Source organism: Oncorhynchus mykiss, chromosome 11 (genome assembly GCF_057628025.1).
Source record: "Oncorhynchus mykiss isolate SJ-2025 chromosome 11, ASM5762802v1, whole genome shotgun sequence".
NCBI lineage: Eukaryota > Metazoa > Chordata > Actinopteri > Salmoniformes > Salmonidae > Oncorhynchus > Oncorhynchus mykiss.
This window is the reverse complement of record NC_143032.1, coordinates 53,431,310-53,456,857: the sequence shown is the minus strand read 5'-3', so window position 1 is coordinate 53,456,857 and position 25,548 is coordinate 53,431,310. Positions and strand designations below refer to the sequence as shown.

The 25,548-nt window shown below is 42.7% G+C and overlaps 2 protein-coding genes across 3 annotated transcripts; one reads left to right on the top strand and one right to left on the bottom strand.

The window, feature by feature from the left end:
- The first annotated feature begins 698 nt into the window (after positions 1 to 698).
- upb1 (ureidopropionase, beta) lies at positions 699 to 11,397 on the top strand. Its single transcript, NM_001165197.2, is given in 9 exon segments — positions 699 to 839; positions 3,576 to 3,747; positions 3,953 to 4,040; positions 4,676 to 4,770; positions 5,385 to 5,543; positions 8,031 to 8,282; positions 8,557 to 8,599; positions 10,533 to 10,687; positions 10,927 to 11,397. Coding segments are annotated over 9 exon segments (1,152 nt in total). The 5' UTR covers positions 699 to 735; the 3' UTR covers positions 11,011 to 11,397.
- Positions 11,135 to 15,441, bottom strand: LOC110535895 (protein GUCD1). Of its 2 annotated transcripts, XM_036935716.2 has the most exons (7): positions 15,189 to 15,427; positions 15,037 to 15,062; positions 14,584 to 14,668; positions 14,276 to 14,441; positions 13,747 to 13,838; positions 13,366 to 13,607; positions 11,135 to 13,065 (listed from the first exon to the last, which is right to left on the bottom strand). In XM_036935716.2, exons 2-7 carry the CDS (start codon positions 15,041 to 15,043, stop codon positions 12,974 to 12,976), a joined length of 684 nt encoding a protein of 227 aa, XP_036791611.1. In that variant the 5' UTR covers positions 15,044 to 15,062; positions 15,189 to 15,427; the 3' UTR covers positions 11,135 to 12,973. The 2 variants fall into 2 exon arrangements, with proteins under 2 accessions (XP_036791611.1, XP_021476931.1); XM_021621256.3 differs by lacking the exon at positions 15,037 to 15,062 and having other exon boundaries at positions 15,189 to 15,441.
- Between the last annotated feature and the right edge of the window lie 10,107 nt (positions 15,442 to 25,548).

Here is a 25,548-nt window from a genome sequence, read left to right as displayed (position 1 = left end):
GTAAATATTTTCTTAACTCTATTTTCTTAAAACTGGTTGGTTAAGGGCTTGTAAGTAAGCATTTCATTGAAGATGAGTAGGTCAACAGACCACAATCAACAGCTTGATCGACTCTACGTGAAATAGATGTGTCGCGCTGCATTAGGCAAATGGTGGTCACCAGATACTGATCCACGCCCCTATGTTTAAAAAAAAAATGTATCTCTGGCCAACATATTGTTATGAAAAAGGCAGGGAGCAGGCCTCGAACCCTCGATCTTCTAGCCCGAAGTCCAGCGCGCTATCGGTTCAGTCCCAAAAGCATGCTCAAGCGGCAGAGTCAATATCGATATCCGCGCGTATAAACCCAGGGTCGTTGCAATATGTATCCGTATTCCTAGTCATCTGATCCACAGATTAGGGCCTAATTAATTTATTTAACTTGACTGATTTCCTTACATAAACTGTAATTCAATAAAATCTTTGAAATTGTTTCATGTTGTGTTTATATTTTTGTTCAGTACATTTGTAGACACAGTAGACCTACCCTAGTCCAATAATACACCTGAGACCTGTCAAAAGCATACTTCCTGTAGTGCTGACCATGATTTTTGACGATGAGAAATGTGATGGAATCGGGCTGGTTGCATTTCCGCATGTAAATTTTGCCCAATAGTCGAAGGGGTGGGTTTACTAGGCTATCGGATTCACAAACACACGCACAAGGCTTGGACAGTATACAGAAGTAGCCTCAAAATGTCGGGGTCTGCGTTTGAATCTCTGGAGAAGACATTGGAGAAACATATTCCAGATGAGGAATTGAAAGAAGTTAAACGAATCTTGTTTGGAAAAGAAACCAAGTGAGTTGTTGTCGAATTCTGCACGCAACATTATCGGGGTTAAAAAATCCTGTCTGTAGGTTACTAGCCAGCAGATCCGAGCCGCTTGTTTATAGCTGCACTAGGTCAGACAGTATTCCTGTACAGATTAAGACAACACGGAGCCGGAACGAGATATGACTCGGAAAATGTACCTCAATCCAGTGATGAGAAAGACATTGTACTCCGAATCGTCAATTTATCCCAATTTACATCGAAAGGATTTAAAGACTGCTATTTTTTCCGGAACACTTTCCTTTTCGTCCTTTATTTTATTTTTATTTTTTTTAAACACATTTTTTATTAACAACAAGTCAATACATAAAGCACATGAGGGAACACAAGCATACATAGATTACAAACAATGGACAATCGAGCTAGGGGGTACAATATCACATTACAATTACACAAGGACCTTAAGGGACATACATATACTTACAATTCTAACAGCTTTTTTGTTAGTAGAGCATTTAACCGTCTTAAATTACAGTTCAATTTCTTTTTGTAGGGTACGAAAATGTGTTTTTCTGTTTGTAAATTTACATTTGTGTATATGAAATTTGGCCAAAAGAAAATGAAATGAATTACATAAAAATGTTTCAGCTTATTTCTATTGTATGTAAAGAATCCAAACAGTACATCTCTCCACAATAGTGTAAAATCTTCATGAATGTGTTCAATTATAAACCTACTGATGTCTTGCCACAGTTTTCTTACATGCATACAATGCCAAAGAAGATGCAACACTGTTTCTGGGTGGTCATTACAAAAGGAGCAATTTGAGTTGATGTTTTCCTTAAACTTCTTCATATAGTGGTTGGCAGAACTTTGTCAATATTATAATTGCAAAACAACAGGAAGTTAAGGCCACCAAAAGTAGAGAAGACATGATGAGGAATACAATTCCAGATAGAAGTGGGTCTTCTTAGGAATTGTTTTATCCAATTGATCTTAAAAGTATTATTTAAAGTAGTAAAGTCCAGAAATGTCAGTCCACCATTCTCATAAGTGTTCATTACAACAGTTTTCCTAATGTAATGGGTACGGTTTCTCAAAAGAAAGTTGAAAAGCATCTGGTCTATCTCCTTGCTTATTTTACTGTCAAGATATAAAGATAGAGCGCCATATGTTAGTCTAGAGATGCCTTGGTTATTAGGACTCTACCTTTTAAAGATAAGTCCCTCTGTAGCCATTGATTTAGCTTCTTCTGTTTAATAAGAGGGTTCACATTTAGTAAGCCTCTAGACTTCTGATCCTTTGTAATGGTTATGCCTAAATATGTAAGTTCTTCTTTTACTGGAATACCATAATATGAAGGTGTCACACAATCTTTGACAGCTATGAGTTCACATTTATTAATGTTAAGATAGATTTCCTTTTCGTCCTCATACTGGGTAGCAGAAGCCAAAGCAGTCCTTTTGGAATGACAGTGTCAGCCAATCAGCTCCTTTGTGTGACACTCCCCAGTAGAAGTCCTCCATAGGAATGAATGGAATTTTACAGTATTAAATTGACAAAATTGCATGTATTTAAGTATTTATTTATTGCAGTTGGGACAGTAACATTAGTAATCTAAAAATATATATACTTTAAAGGAAATGTATATATATATTTTAATGTTTTTCAAACAGTACATCTCTCCACAATAGTGTAAAATCTTCATAAATGTGTTAAATTATAAACCTACTGATGTCTTGCCACAGTTTTCTTACATGCATACAATGCCAAAAAAGATTCAACACTGTTTCTGGGTGGTCATTACAAAAGGAGCCATTTGAGTTGATTAATGGAATTAATGTATTTTTAGATCACATAATATATTTTAAAAGCATACATTAAGGTGTCTTTAAAATAATACATACATAATACAAAACAAATAGAGACATTAAAAAATGCATTTCTATTAGCGTCCAAAACATGTTTTACAATGGTTGGGGTGCCAAGATGGAGACACGGTGGCTTCAACACAGCACCACCTATCAGTCATCTATTGTATGTATAAATCATTGAGTGCAATGCATTTCTCATCCCTGGATTGAGGTATGTTTTCCGAGCCTTATCTCATATCTCGCACTGGCTCCTATGGCGTCTTAATCTACAGTGGAAGCCTGTCCAACCCTAGTGCAGCTGTAAGCAAGCGGGTCAGATCTGCTGGATAGTAGGCTAACAGAGAAAATAGATCAAGTTTCATAACTACTTGGACAGTATGTATGGCCACATTTTGACACTGCTACTATAAAGTGGAACATACAGGAAAATATTGCTGTCTTTATTTTTCCTATCCAATGATTCCTTTTCACTATGATGTTCTGCATAGTGAGTTAATGATTTACAATCAAGTGGACTTTGACCAGTAGGTGTCCTTTCAACCTCTGTTGTATTTGTGCCTGTAGACGGGGGCAGTATTGAGCCTTTCACTGAGTATATGTTTGTTACACCCTGGCAGCCGTGGCCAAATTAAAGGGATAGTTAAATCAAAAACAATGTTTTGGTATTTTGTTAGTTAGCCAACTGTTAATATAATCACACAAAAATGCACTTGTTTGTAGGTTTTACTAGCAGTACATGTGTTGCTGAGGGTCTGTGAACCCAGATGAGAGTCAATTAAGTAATTTTGTCTGGGTAATTAGGGTTGTCTGACCTTCTGGCCTTCCACATATTGATTTATTTCCTCCTTGAAACTAAAAGGTTTACAGCACATTTGACAATCTCTTTCAGGAAGTTGCTTCTACCAGCATGTGCAGTGGAGATAGCTTTGGAGAGGGACTTTGAGCTTCAGGGGTACATGTTTGAAGCTTCCACGGAGCAGCTCAGGACCCCGAGGCCTGTCCGGGTGGGCCTCATTCAAAACCGCATCGTCTTGCCCACTGATGCCCCTGTCCTGGATCAGGTTAGAGAAGAATGACTACTTGGATTCCATCTATTTTACCAACCAAAGCCTACTACAATATTGTTTAAAGCTATTGCTTTCTCTCTTCCTTCTCATTATATATGCATGTGAAGTTACAATTGCACTTTCAAGTCCTTGCTATTAGCAGTGTTGAGAAAATGCATGAGGCTTGGTGACTGATCCCTGTGTTTATCCCTCTGCCCAGATCACAGCGCTCCACAAAAGGATTGGTGAGATGGTGGATGTGGCGGCCATGTGTGGGGTCAACATTGTCTGCTTTCAGGAGGCCTGGAGTGAGTGACATAACTAAATGTCAGTCTAAATGGTAGCCTATTAAAGCTTATCAATGCTTTCCCAAAACTTTTCTTTGTGCAATTTGTTACAGAGAATACGGTAATTCCACTTTAAATAGGATACAAATTGTGTTTGTTCACTTTACAGTAACTGTAGAAATTATAACAGGGTGATATTGGATTAGCCAAGGTGATAGAATCTGGGTATACGGCAGTAGGTTCATTTGTCCTTAATTGGTCATAGGGACGTCAGCAGCACACCAAACAGTCTGTTGTCCTATTTGTTTTGGCTCCTGAATGGCATTTTGATGTGTTGTGAATGAGGAGTGCATTACTCTGGTTCCTTAGAGTCTCCCAGTATAGAAACATACTAAACTCACCCCAAAGTGTCCCGCAAGGGAGGTGACCCCCATTCCCACAACTATTTACGGCATTGATAAGCGTACACAGAAGTTTGCACCAAAATGCTTCTCATGGTGTAAAGAAGGATCATGTGACAAATAGTTTGAGCATATTTTCTGTCCTCTGAGAGATGTACTTATGATATGCACCCAAAGTGATGTTTAGCTGCTCTCTTGCCTTACTCTTACTGCCTTGAGTTTTTAGAGATGATCCTGCTTTGTTCCCCACCACAGCTATGCCCTTTGCTTTCTGTACCCGGGAGAAAGAACCGTGGACAGAATTTGCTGAGTCTGCAGAAGAAGGATACACTACCCGCTTCTGCCAAGAGGTGAGGTGAGGTGAGGTGAGATGTCTAATGCAACACTGCTAGTGACTCATACTCTGAGAACAGTCAGAGTAGTAGCCATTTAATAGTATGGTTAGTAAGTATGCACAACTACACTGAAGTTTTACAAATTCCTTTTACAGCAACTAACAGATATGAAACAGTTAAATAATGTCATTGCATAGATTGGAGATTGGCATTGCTCCTTAGTGTATTATTTAGCATGTGAAATAATGTTCCATTATGATTCATTACAAGGCACATTCTACAACATTTATATAGGCCTAATTGTTGAATGTATACTGTTTTAAGAAACAGAGTGGTTGTACTGTAGGTTAGTTTCGCAAGCTAGTAATATTGAATAATAATATTGTGTAATAATATTGAATAATAAATGTTTGCAGCGGGAATTCATGCTCAGCTTGGGGACTAAAACATGTTAAAAAAACCACCAGCTCCCATCGGAGATGAGCATTCCAGCATGTAGCTGTGCGTTGTTGTCCACAATACATCCCTGTATGTACACATACTGTATGTGTGCTGATAAAGATGGGCAATTCCAGCCGTGTGTCTTTGTATGATGACCCATGTCTAAAACTGCTCTCGTTTGTCTTTAGCTGGCAAAGAAATACAATATGGTAGTGATATCGCCCATTTTGGAGCGAGAGGAGGTACACAACATTCTGTGGAACACAGCGGTAGTGGTCTCTAACTCGGGCAGTGTGCTGGGTAAAACCAGGAAGAATCACATTCCCCGAGTGGGAGACTTCAACGAGGTCAGTACACTAATCAATCTTTTTTTTATCAGCGATCAAACAATCAATAAACAATTGTATGTATACAGCCCAATTTGTCACAAAGTGACAAAACACCCAGTATACAGTACTGTATGTCTCACAGCTGGCCCTATGGATTCTTCCCATGGTGGTCTGTGCCTCTGTCCACAACCTATCCATGAACAAGGGAACTGGTTCCTTCTTTCACAGAATATGGTTTTCCAGTGAGCCTCAAGGAATTTAACAGTGAAAGCACACTGGCATTAGTTAAATTGCAGGGTTCAGAGAGGGCTCTTGCATGTGTGGACAGCACACCTCCTACCCTACTTTACTGCCATACTTGCCGTGCAGTACATGCTGAGCTTTCTATGTCAAAATATTCAGACCCCTTTACTTTTTCCATAATTTATGTTACAGCCTTATTCTAAAATGGATTAAAATATTTTTTTCCCCCTCATCAATCTACACACAATACCCTCTAATGACAAAGCAAAAACAGACCCTTTACTCAGTACTTTGTTGATGCACCTTTGGCAGCAATTACAACCTCGAGTCTTCTCCGGTATGATGCTACAAGCTTGACACACCTGTATTTGTGGAGTTTCTCCCATTCCTCTCTGCAGATCCTTTCAAGCTCTGTAAGGTTGGATGGGGAGTGTTGCTGCACAGCTATTTTCAGGTCTCTCCAGAGATGTTCGCTTGGGTTTAAGTCCGGGTTCAGAGACTGAAAGTCACTCCTGCGTTGTCTTGGCTGTGTGCTTAGGGTTGTTGTCCTGTTGGAAGGTGAACCTTCGCCCCAGTCTGAGGTCCTGAGCGCTTTGGAGCAGGTTTTAATCAAGGATCTTTCTGTACTTTGCTCTGTTCATCTTTCCCTCGATCCTGACTAGTCTCCCAGTCTATTCCTCTGTAAAACATCCCCACAGCATGATGCTGCCAACACCATGCTTCACCGTAGGGATTGTGCCAGGTTTCCTCCAGACTTGACACTTGGCATTCAAGCCAAAGAGTTCAATTTTGGAAAACTCCAAGCGGGCTGTCATGTGCCTTTTACTGAGGAGTGGCTTCCGCCTGGCCACTCTACCGTAAAGGCCTGATTGGTTGAGTGCTGCAAGGATTGTTGTCCTTCTGGAAGGTTCTCCCATCTCCACAGATGAACTCTGGAGCTCTGTCAGAGTGACAATCAGGATCTTGGTCACCTCCCTGACCAAGACCCTTCTCTATCTCCCCTGATTACTCTGTTTGGCCGGGCGGCCTGCTCTAGGAAGAATTTTGGTGGTTCCAAACTTCTTCCATTTAAGAATGATGGAGGCCACTGTGTTCTTGGGGACCTTCAATTCTGCAGGTACCATTCCCCAGATCTGTGCCTCGATACAATCCTGTCTCTGCGCTCTATGGACAATTCCTTCGACCTCATGGCTTAGTTTTTGCTCTGACATGCACTGTCAACTGTGGGACCTTATATAGACAGATGTGTGCCTTTTCAATCATGTCCAATTGAATTTACCACAGGTGGACTCCAGTGAAGTTGTAGAAACATCTGAAGGATGATCAATGGAAACAGGATGCATCTGAGCTGCTGCCAACACACTGACTCAACTCCAGCCACTTTAATAATGGGAATTGATGGAAATTGATGTAAAATATATCACTAGCCACTTTAAATTATGCCACTTTGTTTACATACCCTACATTACTCATCTCATATGTATATACTGTACTCGATACCATCTACTGCATCTTGCCTATGCCGTTCTGTACCATCACTCATTCATATATCTTTATGTACATATTCTTTATCCCTTTACACTAGTGTGTATAAGGTAGTAGTTTTGGAATTGTTAGGTTAGATTACTCATTGGTTATTACTACATTGTAGTAGATTACATTGTAGTAGTAGTGTAGATTGCTGAGGATTTTTTATTTATTTAATCCATTTTAGAGTACGGCTGTAACGTAACAAAATGTGGAAAAAGTCAAAGGGTCTGAATACTTTCTGAATAAGTAAGTGTACAACAAGTTCTGAGCAGATCACCGTGTACATATTCATCGCATCGTGTCCTATTTGTTCATCAAACAGTAAGTCCTAATGTCCAGCTCCCACAATGGTGTTTCTAGGAAGACATGGGTGCACGCTCATTTCAGGCAATTTTCAATAAGTCATGTCATCCACTAAACCTATTTACAGGTCAATGGATTCTGCATACTCATGCAGATGACATGGCAAGTATGACATGTTCATTGCTCATGTTTATTGTCCTACACTGACACCTACAGTATCAACAATTTCCTTAACCTCTACAGGTCTAATGTATTTCTATGAGAATTTATTTGAACCTTCTTTCATTTTTGTCTTTTGTTTCTATATTTCCTTACATGTAACCTTGTTATGCTCACCTCTTACATGTTTTTATGGAAGATATACTGTACTCGATGCAGATATGCACAGACTTTTGCTTTGACATATTTTTTCTTCCCTCTCTAACTCAGTCCACATATTACATGGAGGGAAACACTGGCCACAAAGTGTTTCAGACCCAGTTTGGAAAGATTGCTGTGAACATCTGCTATGGGCGCCATCACCCTCTCAACTGGTTCATGTACAGCATGAATGGAGCAGAGATCATCTTCAACCCCTCTGCAACTGTTGGAGGACTCAGTGAGCCCATGTGGTCAATCGAGGCTAGGAATGCAGCAATAGCAAACCACTGCTTCACCTGTGGAATCAACCGTGTTGGGACAGTAAGTACCACCAAAGACGGGATTATTTTGTTGCACATCTTTCTCTATTACAACCACCTATTATTGAGGCAAGTCCTAGAGGCATTGTAACATCTATTTTATGCTGCCCCCTACTGCCTCCATAGTCCAATTATCTACAGTATGTATACTGGTATTCCTTCTATTGTGTATAACCATATATGCCACTGCTAGACTTCACAGCTGGTGTAAATTACATTATGTATGTGCCATCATGATTCTCTTTCTGACAAGGATATCTCTTTGTTTTATGTAGGAGCACTTTAACAATGAGTTCACCTCTGGGGATGGAAAAAAAGGTATGAATCTTTGTCTTTTTTAAGGACAGCGTAATATCATGCATATTACTTTGTCCTCTCCTGCCTTATCCTGTCTGTGACAAAATATAGTCATATGCATATCTCTATTTCAACTCACCACTGCATCTTTCTGTCAAGAATTTTACATGGATGTACACTACCGTTGGGGTCACGTAGAAATGTCCTTGTTTTTGAAAGAAAAGCACATTGTTTGCCCATTAACATAACATAAAATGATCAGAACTACATTGTTAATGTTGTAAATGACTATTGTAGCTGGAAATGCCTCATTTGTTTATGGAATATCTACGTAGGCGTACAGAGGTCCATTATCAGCAACCATCACTCCTGTGTTCCAATGGTACGTTGTGTTAGCTAATCCAAGTTTATCATTTTAAAAAGCTAATTGATCATTAGAAAACACTTGAGCAATAATGTTAGTACAGCTGAAATCTGTTGTGCTGATTAAAGAAGCAATAAAACTGGACTTCTTTGGACTAGTTGAGTATTTGGAGCATCAGCATTTGTGGGTTCGATTACAGGCTCAAAATGGTCAGAAACAAAGAACTTTCTTCTGAAACTCTTCAGTCTATTCTTGTTCAGAGAAATGAAGGCTACTCCATGCGAGAAATTGCTAAGAAACTGAAGATCTCGTACAACACTGTGTACTACTCCCTTCCCAGAACAGCGCAAACTGGCTCTAACCAGAAAAGAAAGAGGAGTGGGAGGCCCCGGGGGCAAAACTGAGCAAGAGGACAAGTACATTAGAGTGTCTCGTTTGAGAAACAGATTCCTCACAAGTCCTCAACTGGCTGCTTCATTAAATAGTACCCGCAAAACACCAGTCTCAACGTCAACAGTGAAGAGGCGACTCCGGGATGCTGGCCTTCTAGGCAGAGTTCCTCTTTCCAGTGTCTGTTCTTATTCCCATCTTAATCTTTTCTTTTTATTGGCCAGTCGGAGATAGGGCTTTTTCTTTCCAACTCTGCCTAGAAGGCCAGCATCCCGGAGTCGCCTCTTCACTATTGCCATTAAGACTAGTGTTTTCCTGGTACTATTTAATGAAGCTGCCAGTTGAGGATTTGTGATGCGTCTGTTTCCCATTAAGACCATTCTTGATTTACACGGGAAACTGTTGAGTGTGAAAAACCCAGCAGCGTTGCAGTTCTCGACACAAACCTGGCACCTACTACAATACCCCGTTCAAAGGCACTTAAATATTTTGTCTTGCCCATTCACCCTCCAAATGGCACACAGACTGTACACAATCCATGTCTCAAGGCTTAGAAATACTTCTTTAACCTGTCTCCTCCCCTTCATCTACACTGATTTAAAGTGGATTTAACAAATGACATCAAGACTGATTCACCTGGTCAATCTGTCTTGGAAAGAGACGGTTTTCTTAATGTTTTGTATACTTGGTGTAAGTGAATTTGCCCAAATACTTTTGGTTCCCTAAAATGGGAGGACTATGTACAAAGAGTGCTGTAATTTCTAAACTGTTCACCTGATATGGAGGAAAATACCCTCAAATTAAAGCTGTCAGTCTGCACGTTAACCTCATATTCATTGTATCATCCAAAGTGCTGGAGTACAGAGCCAAAACAACAAATGTGTCACTATCCAAACACTTTTGGTCCTCACTGTATGAGCCATACCCCAAAGCAAAGTGTCTGTTTGCTGTTGACACTCAGAACAGGCCTGGGGAAAGCAGCCAAGTCAACAAGTGTCATGTTTCTGAACATTATATCCACACTCATTTCCAAAGACCCATGTATAAAGTGTCAGTTTGAACATGCAGTCCTGCCCTACTCGTTACACGTAGGTGAAATCTGACCAGACACGAGCCATCTGTCATTCAGTTGGGATTCCTCTGACCAGTTTTATTGAAAAGCTCATTGTCAACCAGAGTTCTGTCTTTGTTCTTTTATAGCTCACCAAGATTTCGGGTACTTCTATGGGTCAAGCTATGTGGCTGCTCCGGATGGCAGCCGCTCACCAGGCCTGTCCAGAACCCGTGACGGACTCCTTGTGACTGAAATGGACCTCAACCTGACCAGGCAAATCAGTGACAAATGGAGTTTTAAGGTGAACTACTTTCATGAGAACCTTATTTCACAAGAATTGTACATACCATGGGCCATATTTTACATGATTTCAGCTCATGTTTTTGGTAGTAATAGCAGTTCATTGCATCCTTATTGGAAATGCATGTTTGCCTAATAGACATCACTATCTGGTCTACCTTTCTAGCTTTCAGTTAGGCGATAACACGACCCTCGTCTATTACATTTGCATGAAGTAGTTTGCACTGTAACTATTTGCAGATGACTGGGAGGTATGAAGAGTATGCAGAGGAGCTCACCAGGGCCACCAAGCAGGACTTCAAACCCAACATTATCAAGGAGTAGAAGATCCATGCGTTCTGAAGGGACCTCTACATGGAGACGGGCTGCACTGTAGACATGAAGTCACTGTTGAGGCAGACATGTCTAGTGCCATCAAGAGTATGAACAGACCAATTAAAGCCAGCCATTTGTTTAAATTATTTTATTGATTACAGTACGTAATTGGAATTGTAAAAAAAAAAAAGTTTGCCATTTTAATAGATAACAAATACACAACCATGAATAAATTGTCTTCCCACCCAATTAGTAGATTGGGAAAATATCTTATGTTAAAATATTATTTAAATAATACATAATTATGGCTGGTACAAATTCCATAGTGCAATATCATCCATGATACCAAAATGTAAAAATAAATGTTGAATGAGAATTAAATAAAGGTGTCATTCTATGTGTTGTCTCTACTTGATTGCGGTTTTCAACAGAAAACATCTTATGATCAAAATCCTTTAAAACCTTACTGTAGCATTAAGTCATACACTGAAGAAAAACCTACAAAGCATCCATACCCCGTACTGAGTATTTCAGACTTTACACTGTCTCCATTCTCTCTTTTCTCTAATTTAAAGAGCATGGAGATTGAGGCATGTAGTGCAACCCTGAAAAGGGACCTTCCGATGAAAACGAAGTTAACTGGTGCACACAACAAGAGCAAAGTCTGTTCAAAGCAGCTGGCTGAGGTTGAACATGATGTTCCGATTGCCGACATCTAAGCCTGCCGGGCAGATTTGGTTCCATAAACAGGCTATTGGTCGAGGCGTTTTGAATTAAGAAACTGAGTTTGTGAAATGGGTTTGCCATCGTAGTACAACACATCAGACTTCATGAACATTAATTACCTGAGTCCTTCAAAAACGATTTCTCCCTCTATTCCCTGTTATTAGCAAATTCTAAATAATAAGTTAAGTTTAACAAACAGACATGCCACCAAAGGTCTCTTCACGTTCCCCAAGTCAAGAACAGACTATGGGAGGAGCACAGTACTATGTAGAGCCCTGGCAACATGGAATTCCACATCAGGTAACTGATGCAAGCAGTAGAATCAGATTTTAAAAAACAGATAAAAATACACCTTATGGAACAGCGGGGACTGTAAAGAGACACACACACACATACACATGATAAGACACACACTCTACACACATGTGCACATGGATATTGTATTGTAAATATGTGATAGTGGAGTAGTGAACTGAGGGAACACTATATGTATGGGGCAAAGTGTTATGAAATGTAATGTCATGTACTGTTTTAAACGTTATATAACTGCCTTAATGTTGCTGGACCCCAGGAGGAGTAGCTGAGCAGCTAATGAGGATCCTTAATAAATACAATAAATACAAATCAAACTATTAATAAAATAAGACTAGGCTAGTCTTAGGGGAGGAAAGCAGCTATACATGGCCCATCAGACTTGCATGACAAATACATGACACCAGAATAAACCATTAAGAAAAGATCATGTTGCCGTAAGCCCTCGTATGTGCATTGTTTTGCCCTCGTCTCCAAGTTTAGAAACAACTTGAGTGTCATTGGCATTTTGTCCACTCAGCATTAGGAATAGGATTAATAGGCTTGCACTGCTAAATATTTCACAATGTCAATTGGTAGAATCAACTAAAACTAAACAAAAGGGGACACTGTCAAAATTCATTTATTCTATTTCATCTATCTGCTTGTCTCCCAACCAACATAAAAAACACTTGCTTTGTTGATCTCTTCAGCTGTTATTCCTTTAGACACTGACGACTAGCATGGGCTATGTGTGGTGACGTTGGAGTGGTGTTGTATGTTCGGTGAGCAATCAGCCATGTTAGCACTGGAGTGGACAGCCCAGGCCCATCTACAACACTGGGCCAGAGCTGGAACCAGCAGTCCCTGTTCAGGGACCTGTAGACACACTGTTGTGTCATCATAGTGAGGATGGGACGCTATGATGATGTGGAGACCATCTGCACCGCCACCATCAGCTCTCCTTGAAGATGAACAGAATATCCTCATCTGTCCCGTAGCTCATTCGAGCCTCTTCAAAGTTACTAATGCTGGTGCAACACACGCCTGCAAGCAAAACACCCGAAGGCTTTCTGTCAATGTGATATTTTCACTCTTACTCAATTTCCCTGTGCTTACTGCCAAGAACATGGTCAACCTTTCACCCTCTGGTTACATGTTCATGCAATGCACCATGCAGGGGTCAGGTGTTAATGTTATTGTGCAATTTATTAAGAAGCATTTAAATGTAGAACTTCAATGCCCAAAATACAATGCGATTTATTCCACACTTATACTTAATGATATATGGGTCTGGTATGTCAGTGGCCCTGTTAACTGTTAGAGATGTGTAGAGGGACCACTCACGATCTGAGTAGGCAGGGTTGTTGTAGAAGATGCAGCCGCTGCTCCGGTTGAAGCCGCACACCACCACAAAGTGACCCTGGTATTCTGGCTTCCTGCAGAAGCACTTCTGGCCCACAGGCAGGAAACAGCAGTACTTGACAGGCGAAGAGCAGAGTTCACACACCAGAACCACAGCGTTGACCAGCACTATGGCCACATGGCTCAGGTCAACATGTTCCTGGATTTCCTGAATTGTCACAGAGCTACAGGTGACATTGAAAAAGGGAGAAAGTTAAGATCTGTTAGTTATTCTCTCTCCAGGTCTGGAAAACAACTATTACTAACCAGACAAGCTGGTAGTTTTGGAACAATTTGTCTTTATTCTTCACAAAGTTAATTAACCATTGTTTCACCACGACATTCTTGCTCTCAGCCTTAAGGAAGAGTTTGTTCACTCTGTCTTCCTCAGTGTCAAAATGCTTTTTGTAGAAGGACTGGAAAAAGATGAAAGGAACAAACACATGATAAGAGTCTCAGGTTAATTAATTAAGGATATTTGTTATGGTGGGCTACATCAAAAAAGGTGTGATGGGTCCGCACTCAAAAAGATGTTGCATAAAGCTTACTTCATTTTTAGAATCGTTTTATTTATTTCACTAATTTCATCAGGGACATTTTAGCAGCTGCCTTCTACACACTGAATAATGCTGCAAAGCCGAAACATCTGTGTACATTATCCCTGATGCAATGAAAAAAAAAAAAAAAAGCTATGCGACATCTTTTTGAGTGTGAATTCACAGGTTCTATGCACCAACCAAACTTCCGGAAGAGCGCAATGGTCTCCTTTTAATGGGTACATGACAATGAAATATACTTATACATTATAACTGTTGTACTTCTTGTGATGGTCTACAAAGTGTTGCCTCGTTACCTGATTCCTGAAGCCCTTGTCAACACCCAGTGTCTGAGTGCAGAAGCGGTACCTGACCCCCAGCTGGCACATGAGGTAGGCCAAGTCAATTGTCCACACGCTCTCCGTCAGCTTCAGCTCCCAGCAAGCACCCTGAAACTCCTCATCACTCACAGGGTGGAGGTACCTGCCAAATCATGGACAAAAAGTGACTCTTGCATGATGAGGTCTTCAGCGTCACAATTTTCTGTATCTACTGTAGTTAAAATGCAGACACATGCAAGTCTGTGTACCGTGTATGTAAAGTATATGACGAAATGTTCCCGTACTTCAAAACCATTCTTGCGCAGGCTAATCCACAGTCCCAGTGGTACAGCTGCCGAATGACAGGTACATTCAGCAGAATGGCATCACCTGTCAAAAACAAGATATGAGGCTGATGCAAAGAAGTACACAATCATAGATACTGGTCCTCACCTGGGCCTAAATCTGTCTGTTACTTGCTGTTCTGGCAAGCTTCTCTAAATGAATTCAAATCATGTTTACAAAACTAGCTAGCTAGTTAAGTAATGTTTTTCTCGTTGATTGGAAATTCCTTTAGCACCACTGATATAGAAAGCAAGTAGTATTCACATGTGACAATGTCATGAAATGGATTGGGTGCTTTTGCTCCACTGTTTACATTGGTGGCTAGCTAGCTAACGTTAGCTAAATTAAGTGGGGTCAACTACCAAACTCTACATTTCAAAACCACTCTCTAGCTAGAACATAACTACATTTACCTGACATTCTGTTGGATTGTTCTTTGCTGCTAGATGCAAAACCCAAGTTAGTCAGACTTATTTACAGATGGTAGCTAGCTAATTCTCCGGAGTTGGATTGCCTCATGAGGGTGTTGGCTAGGACTGCCTAGCTAACAACGAAATTAGCTTACCCTAACAGATAACGTTAGCATTATTTACATCTGGTAGGTCGACTTGATGGTCGATTCGCTCACTAAATTAACTGTTAGATCCTTCAAAGTGGTAGCTACAGCTTTGACGTAAGTGAACTGTTGAGGAATGGTTTCTAGTGTACACAGACAGTTCTGTTCAGCTAGCTAGTAAGCTAACTAGCCATATGGTTATATTCAGAGAAAACTACAAACGAAACACCACTGAAGAGTGCAAGAATAACTAAATTCTTCTGGGTCAAGGATTTTTGGACTCTTCAGCATAACAGTTCCGCTTTGTAAATTAATAATTTGGCGAAAACGATGGAAAATGTGCACAATTATCTATAAATGTTAACCTAGTTATGATATAAATAATAATTAAACTATTTAAATGAGATGTGTTTTATTTCTTTCTTATTTTTTCAGGACTGTCAACAATGTTCATTTTTTTGTATGTACTCTTGTAATTTATTGCACCATACACAATTTCTCTACTTTGTGTTGCAGTATAAGGGGGGTGTCTATTTTACTCAGGAGAACTTCAGGTTTACACCCAGAGGAGCGTCACTGCTCATTGTGGAGCCCTTAAAGAATGTCAAATCATCTTAAATACAATATTTTTTCATATTGGACATACATATTTGGGGTTGTGGACAGGTGTATTTTATACTGATAACAAGTTCAAACAGGTGCCATTAATACAGGTAACGAGTGGAGGACAGAGGAGCCTCTTAAAGAAGAAGTTACAGGTCTGTGAGAGCCAGACATCTTGCTTGTTTGTAGGTGACCAAATACTTATTTTCCACCAAAATGTGCAAATAAATTCATTAGAAATCCTACAATGTGATTTTCTGGAATTGTTTTTCTCATTTTGTCTGTCATAGTTGAAGTGTACCTATGATGAAAATACAGGCCTCTCATCTTTTTAAGTGGGAGAACTTGCACAATTGGTGGCTGACTAAATACTTTTTTGCCCCACTGTATATGCCACTGTATCTTGGTCCAATGCCGCTCTGACGTGTGTATATATATATATTCTTAATCCATTCCTTACTTAGATTTACATATATTTTGGGTATATGTTGTGAAACTGTTAGATATTACTGCGCTGTCGGAGCTAGAAGCACAAGTACTTCGCTATACCCGCAATAACATCTGGTTAACATGTGTATGTGACCAATAAAATTTGATTTGATTTTTGCGAGAGTTCATCCACTCACCTACTCTGTATCTCACAACGACACGGCAGTTGGAACCGAAAATCTCAAATTTGGACTCATCCGACCCGAAGAACAGATTTCCACCGCTCGTGTTTCTTGGCCCAAGCAAGTCTCTTCTAATGTCCTTTTAAACTGTCCTTTTAATAGTGATCCTGCTTCTCTTGCCTGTTTTGAGTGTTTTGGTTGATAGCCTACTGATTCCGTGAGCACCAAGCCTCATGCAACAATTTCACAAATTCGGCTGTTTTTAATCTTTGCTATGCTGTAATAAAGGCTTTACACTTTTTTTCCCCTGTTAGACCAGCCTCTGTTATTATTTGTAATTCATATAGTGTTGCTTACACTGTTTCAAATTGTCATAAAAATAATATTTATAATAATAACCCTCCTTTATCATTGTTGTTGTTATTATTATAGGTAATGTCATTATCATTAGTAGGCTTAGTATAGAAGCCTTGTATGACCACCATGGAGCTGTAGGCCTAGGAGCGCACCCTGTTTAGTATTAATACCGTAACTTACTTAGACCTATATGTTAACACCTATATAGGCTACTGTATCAATCAATCATTTATTTGTCATCACACAGCATATGAGTCATTCATGATGTGAAATGCAATCAAGCATTTTAGTTTTAAAATAAAATAAAGCGACAATTGAATACTTAGCCTAAACAATAAATAGACCTAAACTTTTAAATTTCGGAATTTGCATTCAAGAATGAATGCAACTTTTAATGTCTTTGCTGTAATAAAGGCTTTACAACCCAAAAAAAACATTACAACAGACTCTCTGGTACACTTATAAATTATTCCAAATGGTCATAAAAATGATTGTAATCTAAAAGCACCTGTTTGACACACACACACACACACACACACACACACACACACACAAAGGCCTAAAATGCATGCAGCGCTTGCTCCATACCTTTTCTTTATCTCCAGTATTTTCCAGAACTAGACCAATTTATTCCAAACATCTGACTTCCCCTTTACCTCCTGAGCAGTCAGTAAACATTTCCCTGTTTTCAAGTTTATTTGTCACGTCCTCGCCATCCATTTTGCTGTCACGTGTTATGATATAGGTCAGGCCCGATTGGTCAGGTGTATGCGAAGCATGTCTGTCCCATACAGAGAGCAAATGTTGAGGGAATAGGGAATGTTTTTCCTAAACAAATGAGGGATTTTGATTTTGGTAAACCAGCCTCTGTCTTTTTAACACAGCACGGCAAGTCTGAGCCAGGCGGCACAATCAAATCAATTGTGGTCAGACTTCCTCTAGTCATTTGTGTGTCTTAATTATTTCATCAAACTGATAGCTAGTCTAGAGCTGAACTGGCAGCTAGCTAGTTCATTCACTTCAGACAGAACTTCAGTCGAGTGGTTGAAACATGTACTGCATTAGCTTACATTACGTGTCAGTTACACTACTAACTCTGCACTGGGAATTAAATACTTTTTTTATTTTAAGTAAAATGGTAGTTACCTTGCCAGCTAAATCAGTAAAATAAAGAGTAGCAAATCAGCCTCTGTGATCCCTGATTCCCCCATACAGTAGCTGAGGAACCCTCAACTCTGTTCCCTTAATTTTGATGACTGGTCATGGGATTTGCTAGCAACAACATTGAGTCACCATCTCATCTCGATTCTTGTCAAAAATGAAATTCTGAAAACGCTACAACTGCGGCGCTTCCACCGGAGGCTGAAATTCATACTGCTATACAATCATTTAGCGAATACAGCCACCAACTTTTTTTCCCCCTCGTTGCTCATACTACATATTAGGTAAGCTGAGATTCAATTGGTCTGTGCTGTCCGGGTACCTTGATGTCCCTACCTTAACCGTAACCCCTGACCTTATTCCGGTGTCATGCTTAAGTATGGCTAGCCGAGCTCGGCTAACCGAATGAGCGTGCTCGCATACTCCCTTAAAAGTATTTTGCTTGAAAAACGAGAAGCGTTTTCAGAATTGACATTTTTACAAGAATCGACTGATGGTGACTCAATGTTGTTGCTAGCAAATCCCGCGACCAGTCATCAAAACCCACCTCCATATAAGAGAAAGGAGTTGAGGGTTCCTCAGCTACACATAAAGTAGTCCTCCACAACCTACCTACCTCCTTTCCTTATCTAGATGTGATGTATTTCTTATTACACATTCTGCCTCCTCCAGATGGCCAACATCACAGTGACCCACAGAGACGGCCGTGTAGCCCAGCTGGAGCAGGTGTACATCCGAGACAGCAAGATCCGATTCCTCATTCTCCCTGACATGCTGAAGAACGCACCCATGCTAAAGAGTATGAAGAACAAGAACCAGGGAGCTGGAGCAGGAAGAGGCAAAGCTGCCGTTCTCAAAGCACAAGGTACAGATTTACATTACATTCTGGCCCTAATCAGACCCACCTTGGTATCCTACTAGCCTGGGTGCCAGTGTCACACCCTGACCATAGTTTGCTTTGTATGTTTCTATGTTTTGTTTGGTCAGGGTGTGATCTGACTGGGCATTCTATGTTACATGTCTAGTTTGTCTATTTCTATGTTTGGCCTGATATGGTTCTCAATCAGAGGCAGGTGTTAGTCATTATCTCTGATTGGGAACCATATTTAGGTAGCCTGTTTGGTGTTGGGTTTTGTGGGTGATTGTTCCTGTCTCTGTGTTTGTTGCACCAGATAGGCTCAGTCACTTTGGTTTTTTCTTTTCACTTGTTTTGGAAGAGAAGATAACGAGCGCCATTCTCCTTGCGGAGATGGTGCTAAATACATCAACACGGTCGGTCCCTGGGATTGGGCTGGCTAACACGATTAGGTTTGCTTGGAAGGAAAAGGAGATGGAGCCTTTAGGACGGGAATCTTTTGGAAGGATAATATTGATGGGGATTCTAAAGCTGACGGTGAAGGACGTGTTTTGTTTCCAAGGCAACTCGTTGGAGGGAGCATACGACGTGGCACTATATACAGAGGCAAAACACGATGATATCCTGAGAAGGGCAAGAGCAGTGGGAGGTGAGAGGCCGATGTGCCACTACGAAATAACAAGCCTGGCAAAGAATAATTTTAGGGTTGTAACTGTCAACATTTACAACCCTTACGTTAAGGACGAAGAGGTGAGGGCTTTTCTGGGGAGATATATGGATAACGTCTCCTCAGCAAGGCACCTCAAAGACTCCCTTGGGTTTTGGAATGGGAGGAGAGGTTTCCAGGCCCTCCTCAGAGAGGACCCAAAGGGACATGGTGGCTACCTCCATCCTCCTGCTATGTTCTCCCTAGGGGCTGACAGGGGGACGTTGTTTTATTCACGTCAGCCCCCATTTTGCAGACGCTGTATGGCCTACGGTCACATATTCGCCTCATGCAGTACAAGAAAATGCAGATTTTGTGCATCTGAGGATCATGAGGCGAGGGATTGTGACAAGCCTAAGACGTGCCATGGGTGTGGCTCGTCAGCACACCTGTGGCGGGGGTGCCCGGCCCGTCAGCGGTCATATGCGTCTGCGGCTGGGGGGGGAGCAGGGGCGGGGGATGGGGGAAGAAGAGGAGGGGAAGGAAGCACGCCTCATGATCAGAGTACAGGTCCAGAGGGGAAGGCCACAAGGAAGGAGGAGGAGCAAGAAGCGGCGGAAGGAAGAGAGAAGGAAACGGAAGGCACGGGAGTAGGAGAACCAGGAAAAGCGGCGGAAGACGGCAACCGAGTGGAGGAGCATGAGAGAGAAGAAAGCGATGGAGGAGTGGTGGAGAAGGAGACGGTGGAAGAGCAAGTGGACTGGGGGGAATGTGCCCTGGTGGAAGAGATGAGGGGTATGGTGGAGGAGCTGGCGGGGGGGGGGGGGGGTTGGTATCTCTCCACTGCCGTCATCACCAAAGAAGAGAATGAAGAGGAGGGAGCGATTGGCCGACAGTGAGAGGGAGGGGATGGCCAAGAGAGTGATGGGGGTGGGAGAAACCTCTGGGTTGCTGCTGGTTTCCACAGGCTCTCAATATCTGTTGGGTGGGGACACACCTAACAGGACTCAGGACTGGGTACAGGAGGAGGTGGGGAGTTTTTTGTTTGGGGACTCAGCCTCCCCGAATTTTTTCCAATCCAGCTGCAGCACTGGGGAGGGGGAGGATTGTGGGGGTAGACCCAGGGTGCAGGGCACCCCGGAGCCAAACACTATTCCTGCATCCTGGGTTGGTGAGATGGAGGAAGAGGGGGGGATGTTGGGAGTACAGATGGTGTCATCACCGGTAGATATGGAGCAGGGGAGCATCGGGTGAGTCTCCTGTTTTTGTTTTTTTCTGTCTGGGTTTAGAATTTGAGTGTATTACATGTTTTTATTTTATTCTTTCATGGGGTCTGATTTTACTTTTGTTAGTTTAAATGTAAGGGGTTTAAGGGATTGTGTTAAGAGGAGGGCGGTTTTTAGTTATTTGGAGGGTGTGGGGTTTGATTTTTGTTTTTTACAGGAGGTTCACCTGAGGGATGGAGGGGATGTTAATAGGTTTAAGAGGGAGTGGGACAAGGGGGAGTCGGTTTGGGGTGTTGGGGGGGTGCACTCATCGGGGGTAGGGATTTTGTGTGGGCACAGGGAGGTTAAAGTGGAGGATTCTTTTGTGGTAATGCAGGGGAGGGTTATAGGGGTGGATGTCACGATAAGGGATTGTAATTTTAGATTAGTGGTGGTGTATGGACCACAGGTGGTGGCAGACAGGAGGGAGATGGTGGACTGTCTGACGCCCCTGTGTGTCACAAATAGGAAATTAGTGATAGGGGGGGATTTTAATACAGATTTAGGAAGAGGGGGGGATAGCAGTGCAGGCGCCATTGCCAGGCTAATGGCTTGCCATGGTCTGGTAGATGGTGGTCTGCACACTACTCCGAAAATGGACGGTCCTACATGGCGCAACTCCAGGGGGGTTGAGCGGAGGCTCGACTATATTTTTGTACCCAGGTCTTTGGGTAAGTTGTCTGGGCGGCTGTTGCCTGTTTTCTTTTCGGATCACGACGGGGTGCTCCTGCAGGTGGGGTCGCCAGTCTGCCTCTTTGGTAGGGGGTACTGGAAGCTAGATCGGGATGTGCTGGAGGAGCAGGCTTTTGTTGACGGGTTTTATGGTTTCTTTTGGAGGCTTGAGGGTCTCCGGTCCATGTGCGAGGGGGTGGTAGAGTGGTGGGATTTAGTTAAGGTGAGGATTAGGGCTTTTATAATAGGATATTGCAAGAGGAAAAAAAGGGAGGAGAGGAGGGAGGTGGATCGTATCCAAAGGTTAATTGAACTCGAGTACGAGGCAGGCAACCTCGGCGGGTCGTTTGACTGGGAGAGATCCGCAACCCTAAAGGCGCAGCTCAGGGAGTTGCAGGAGCGGAAGGCTCGAGCTTTCCTGGAGCGTGCGCATAGTGGCTTTCTAGAACATAATGAGACTTGTTCTGCTATGTTCTTTAAGTCGGTTAGGGCCAGACAGAGTAGGAAGGTAATGCATGGCGTTAGGGAAGAAAATGGTAGTATAGTTAGAGAACCAGAGGATATGGTCAGGGTGACAACTGATCATTTCCAAGGTTTATTTAAGGAAAGGGAAATAGATGTAGAGCAGGGAAATGTGTTTTTAGAACACTTGTCCAGGCGGTTGCCGGAGGACATTAGAGAAGTGATGGAGGCCCAGATCTCACTAGAAGAGGTTGAGAGCGCTCTTAGGAGGATGGGAAAAGGGAAGGTGCCTGGGATAGATGGGCTGCCGGCTGAGTTTTATCTCAAGTTTTGGGGTATACTTGGACCAGTGGTCCTCGAAGTCTTGAAGGCCATCCTTGAGACGGGGGTCCCGGGGGGATCAATGGCTGTTGGTGTGCTGTCACTTTTATATAAGAAGGGGGAAGTAACAGACCTTGGCAACTGGCAGCCGTTGACCATGCTGTGTGTAGATTACAAGCTACTTGCAAAGGTTTTAGCAGACCGGTTGCGCACAGCCCTTCGCTACGTCGTCCATGAGGATCAGACGTGCGGGGTAGAGGGCCGCTCTATTAGATGGAACCTACAGTTAATCAGGGACTCCATCGCTTGGGTTGAAGATAGAGGACTGCCTTTAATGGTAGCAGCGCTAGATCAGGCGAAAGCCTTTGATCGCGTGAATAGATCATTTTTATTCAGAGTGTTAGGTCGATTAGGATTTGGGGAGAAGTTCATAGGATGGATTCGTACATTATATGTCGGAGCGGGGTGCCGAGGTCTGACCCCTCGTCTGGGGTCAGGCAGGGGTGCCCACTCAGGCAGGGGTGCCCACTCTCGGCTCTCCTCTTCGTTCTGTACATGGAGCCTCTGGGGGCTGCCATTAGGGCAGACACAGAGGTGGAAGGCTTGTTGATCCCTGGAAGTGGTGGGCTGCGTGTTAAGATGACGCAGTACGCCGACGACACTTCCTTGCTGCTGTGGAAGGACTCGTGCCTGACAAGGTCCCTTGCCATCTTTGGGGATTTCACCCGAGCGTCGGGAGCAGTTCTGAACCATGCAAAGTCTTCCGTCAAGTTTTTCGGAAGATGGCGCGGTAGAACGGATGTGCCCGGGGGGTTATCTCTCTGTGAGGGGGCCCTGAGGATTCTCGGGGTCCATTTTGAGACCTCCGGCTCAGCGACGCTAAACTGGAACATGCGTATCGCAGTGGTACAGAGGAAGCTAGCAATGTGGAAGGCTAGGTATTTGTCTTTTATGGGCAAAGTCCTGGTTCTAAAGGTGGATGTGTTGCCGTCTCTTTTGTATTTGGCGTACATCTACCCATTTCCGGCTAGTCTGAGGAGGCCTCTAGTGAGGCTTGTGTTTCAGTTCATGTGGAGTGGCAGGTGCGAGTGGGTCGCCAGGGCACGCATGCTTTGTCCCATCGGGGAGGGAGGTAGGGGGGTACCACATTTCCCCCTCAAGCTGGACGCAATTTTTGTTTCTTTCTTGTTAACGGAGCTTGCTCATCCAGTGATACACCCGTCCGGTTACCTCCTGCGGGTGTTCTTCTCGTATCAGGCGAGAAGCGTAATGGTGTGGTCTAACACGGGTCCTCGGGCGGAACAGCTGCCGTGGCACTTTGGTCATGCGGCCAAGTGGCTGCGTGAGCACCCTGAGGTTGAAGTTGCCCGAGTAGGTTTAGATCACAGGCACCTGTACGAGGAGGTCAGAAAGGCAGGGAGTCCGGCGCCTGTAGTGGGCATCTCGGAAGTGGTCTGGGAGGGAGTGCAGGCGCGGGGTCTGGACAACAGGCTCAAGGACCTGAATTGGTTGAGCCTCCATAAGTGCTTGCCGGTACGTTCCATCATGTACCGGTATAGTTTGGTGCAATCCCCCACCTGTCCAAGATCTTCTTGTGGCAGGGAGGAGACTGTGCGCCATGTCTTTTGGGACTGTGCCTTTGCCGGAGTAGTATGGGCTAGGGCACGGGTGTTGTTAGGTTTGGTAAGGGGGGATTTTGTATTGACGTGGGCCAGGTTAGAGAGAGGTGTAGGGAGAGCGAGAGGGACGGATAGGGACAGGTTTCTGCTCTGGCTTCTCATGAGTCTCTTTAAACGGGAGCTGTGGGAAGCCAGGCAGAACATGGTGAAGACAGGGAGAGATTGGGGGGTGGAAGGGATAGTGAGGAGGGTGGAAGGAGATTTGAGGGGGAGGATGAAGAGGGAGGAGAGGAAGTGGGGGCAGCATGCTGCCCGGGAGAGGTGGAAGGGGGGTTTAGGGCTGGGTGTCATTTAGATTTGTAAGGGGATAGATTAGGGACGGGGAGATAGGGAAAGGTAGTTTGTAGGATGACGGGGAGGGAAGATGCTCCCCTGAGGTTTTGTTTGGGGTTTTTGTTTTGTTTAAATTAAAATACCACTATTTGAGTTTGTATGGAAATTATGAGTTGTAAAGAATGAATGGTATTGATGATAATAAATTATTTTTATAAAAAAAAAAAAAAGATAGGGCTGTTTTGGTTTTTCACATTTCTTGTTTTGTTAGTCTAGTCATGTATAGTTTCTTTATTAAAGAGCCATGAATAATCACCACGCTGCGTTTTGGTCTGCCTCTCCTTCGACTCAAGAAAACCGTTACAGCCAGTCTGTTAGTGCCATCATGCCAAGTCCTTGTTAGTCATTAGCCTTTTAAGAATACCCATACTAGCGTGCTCCATACTTAAACTGCATACTACTCATTGTCTCATACTATTTAGGTTGTACCATTTAGTAAAAAGTATGCATTGTCACTGCCATGACGTAGTAGCGGATTCTGACTGGGTGAGAATATGGAGTGTGGGATGATTTTTTTTCAGATTCAACAGACATACAGTGGGAAGACAGTATATGAACCCTTTAGAATTACCTGGATTTCTGCATAAAATTTGATCTGATCCTCGTCTAAGTCACAACAATAGACAAACACAGTCTGCTTAAACTAATCACACAATGAATATTTGTCATGTCTTTATTGAACACACTGTGTAAACATTCACAGTTCAGGTTGGAAAAAGTATCTGAACCCTTGGATTTAATAACAGGTTGACACTCTGGCAGCAATAACCTCAACCAAACATTTTCTGTAGTTGTGGATCAGACCTGCACAACGGTCAGGAGGAATTTTGGACCATTCCTCTTTCCAAACTGTTTGAGTTCCACAATATCCTTGCGATGTCTGGTGTGAACCGCTCACTTGATCATGCCACAGCATCTCAATCAAGTTGAGGTCAGGATTGACTGGGCAACTCCAGAAAGTGTATTTTCTTCTGTTGAAGCCATTCTGTTGTTGATTTACTTATGTCTTTTGGGTTGTTGTCCTGTTGCATCACCTTACTTCTGCGCTTCAATTGGCAGACAGATAGCCTTACATTCTCCTGCAAAATGTCTTGATAAACTTGGGAATTCATTTTTCCGTTGATGATAGCAAGCTGTCCAGGCCTTGAGGCAGCAAAGCAGCCCCAAACCATGATGCTCCCTCCACCATAGTTTACAGTTGGGATGAGGTTTTGATGTTGGTGTGCTGTGCCTTTTTTTTCACACAATGTTGTGTGTTCCTTCCAAACAACTCAACTTTAGTTTCATCTGTCCACAGAATATTTTGCCAGTAGCGCAGTGGAACATCCAGGTGCTCTTTTGTGAACTTCAGACGTGCAGCAATGTTTTTTTTGGACAGCAGTGGCTTCTTCCATGGTGTCCTC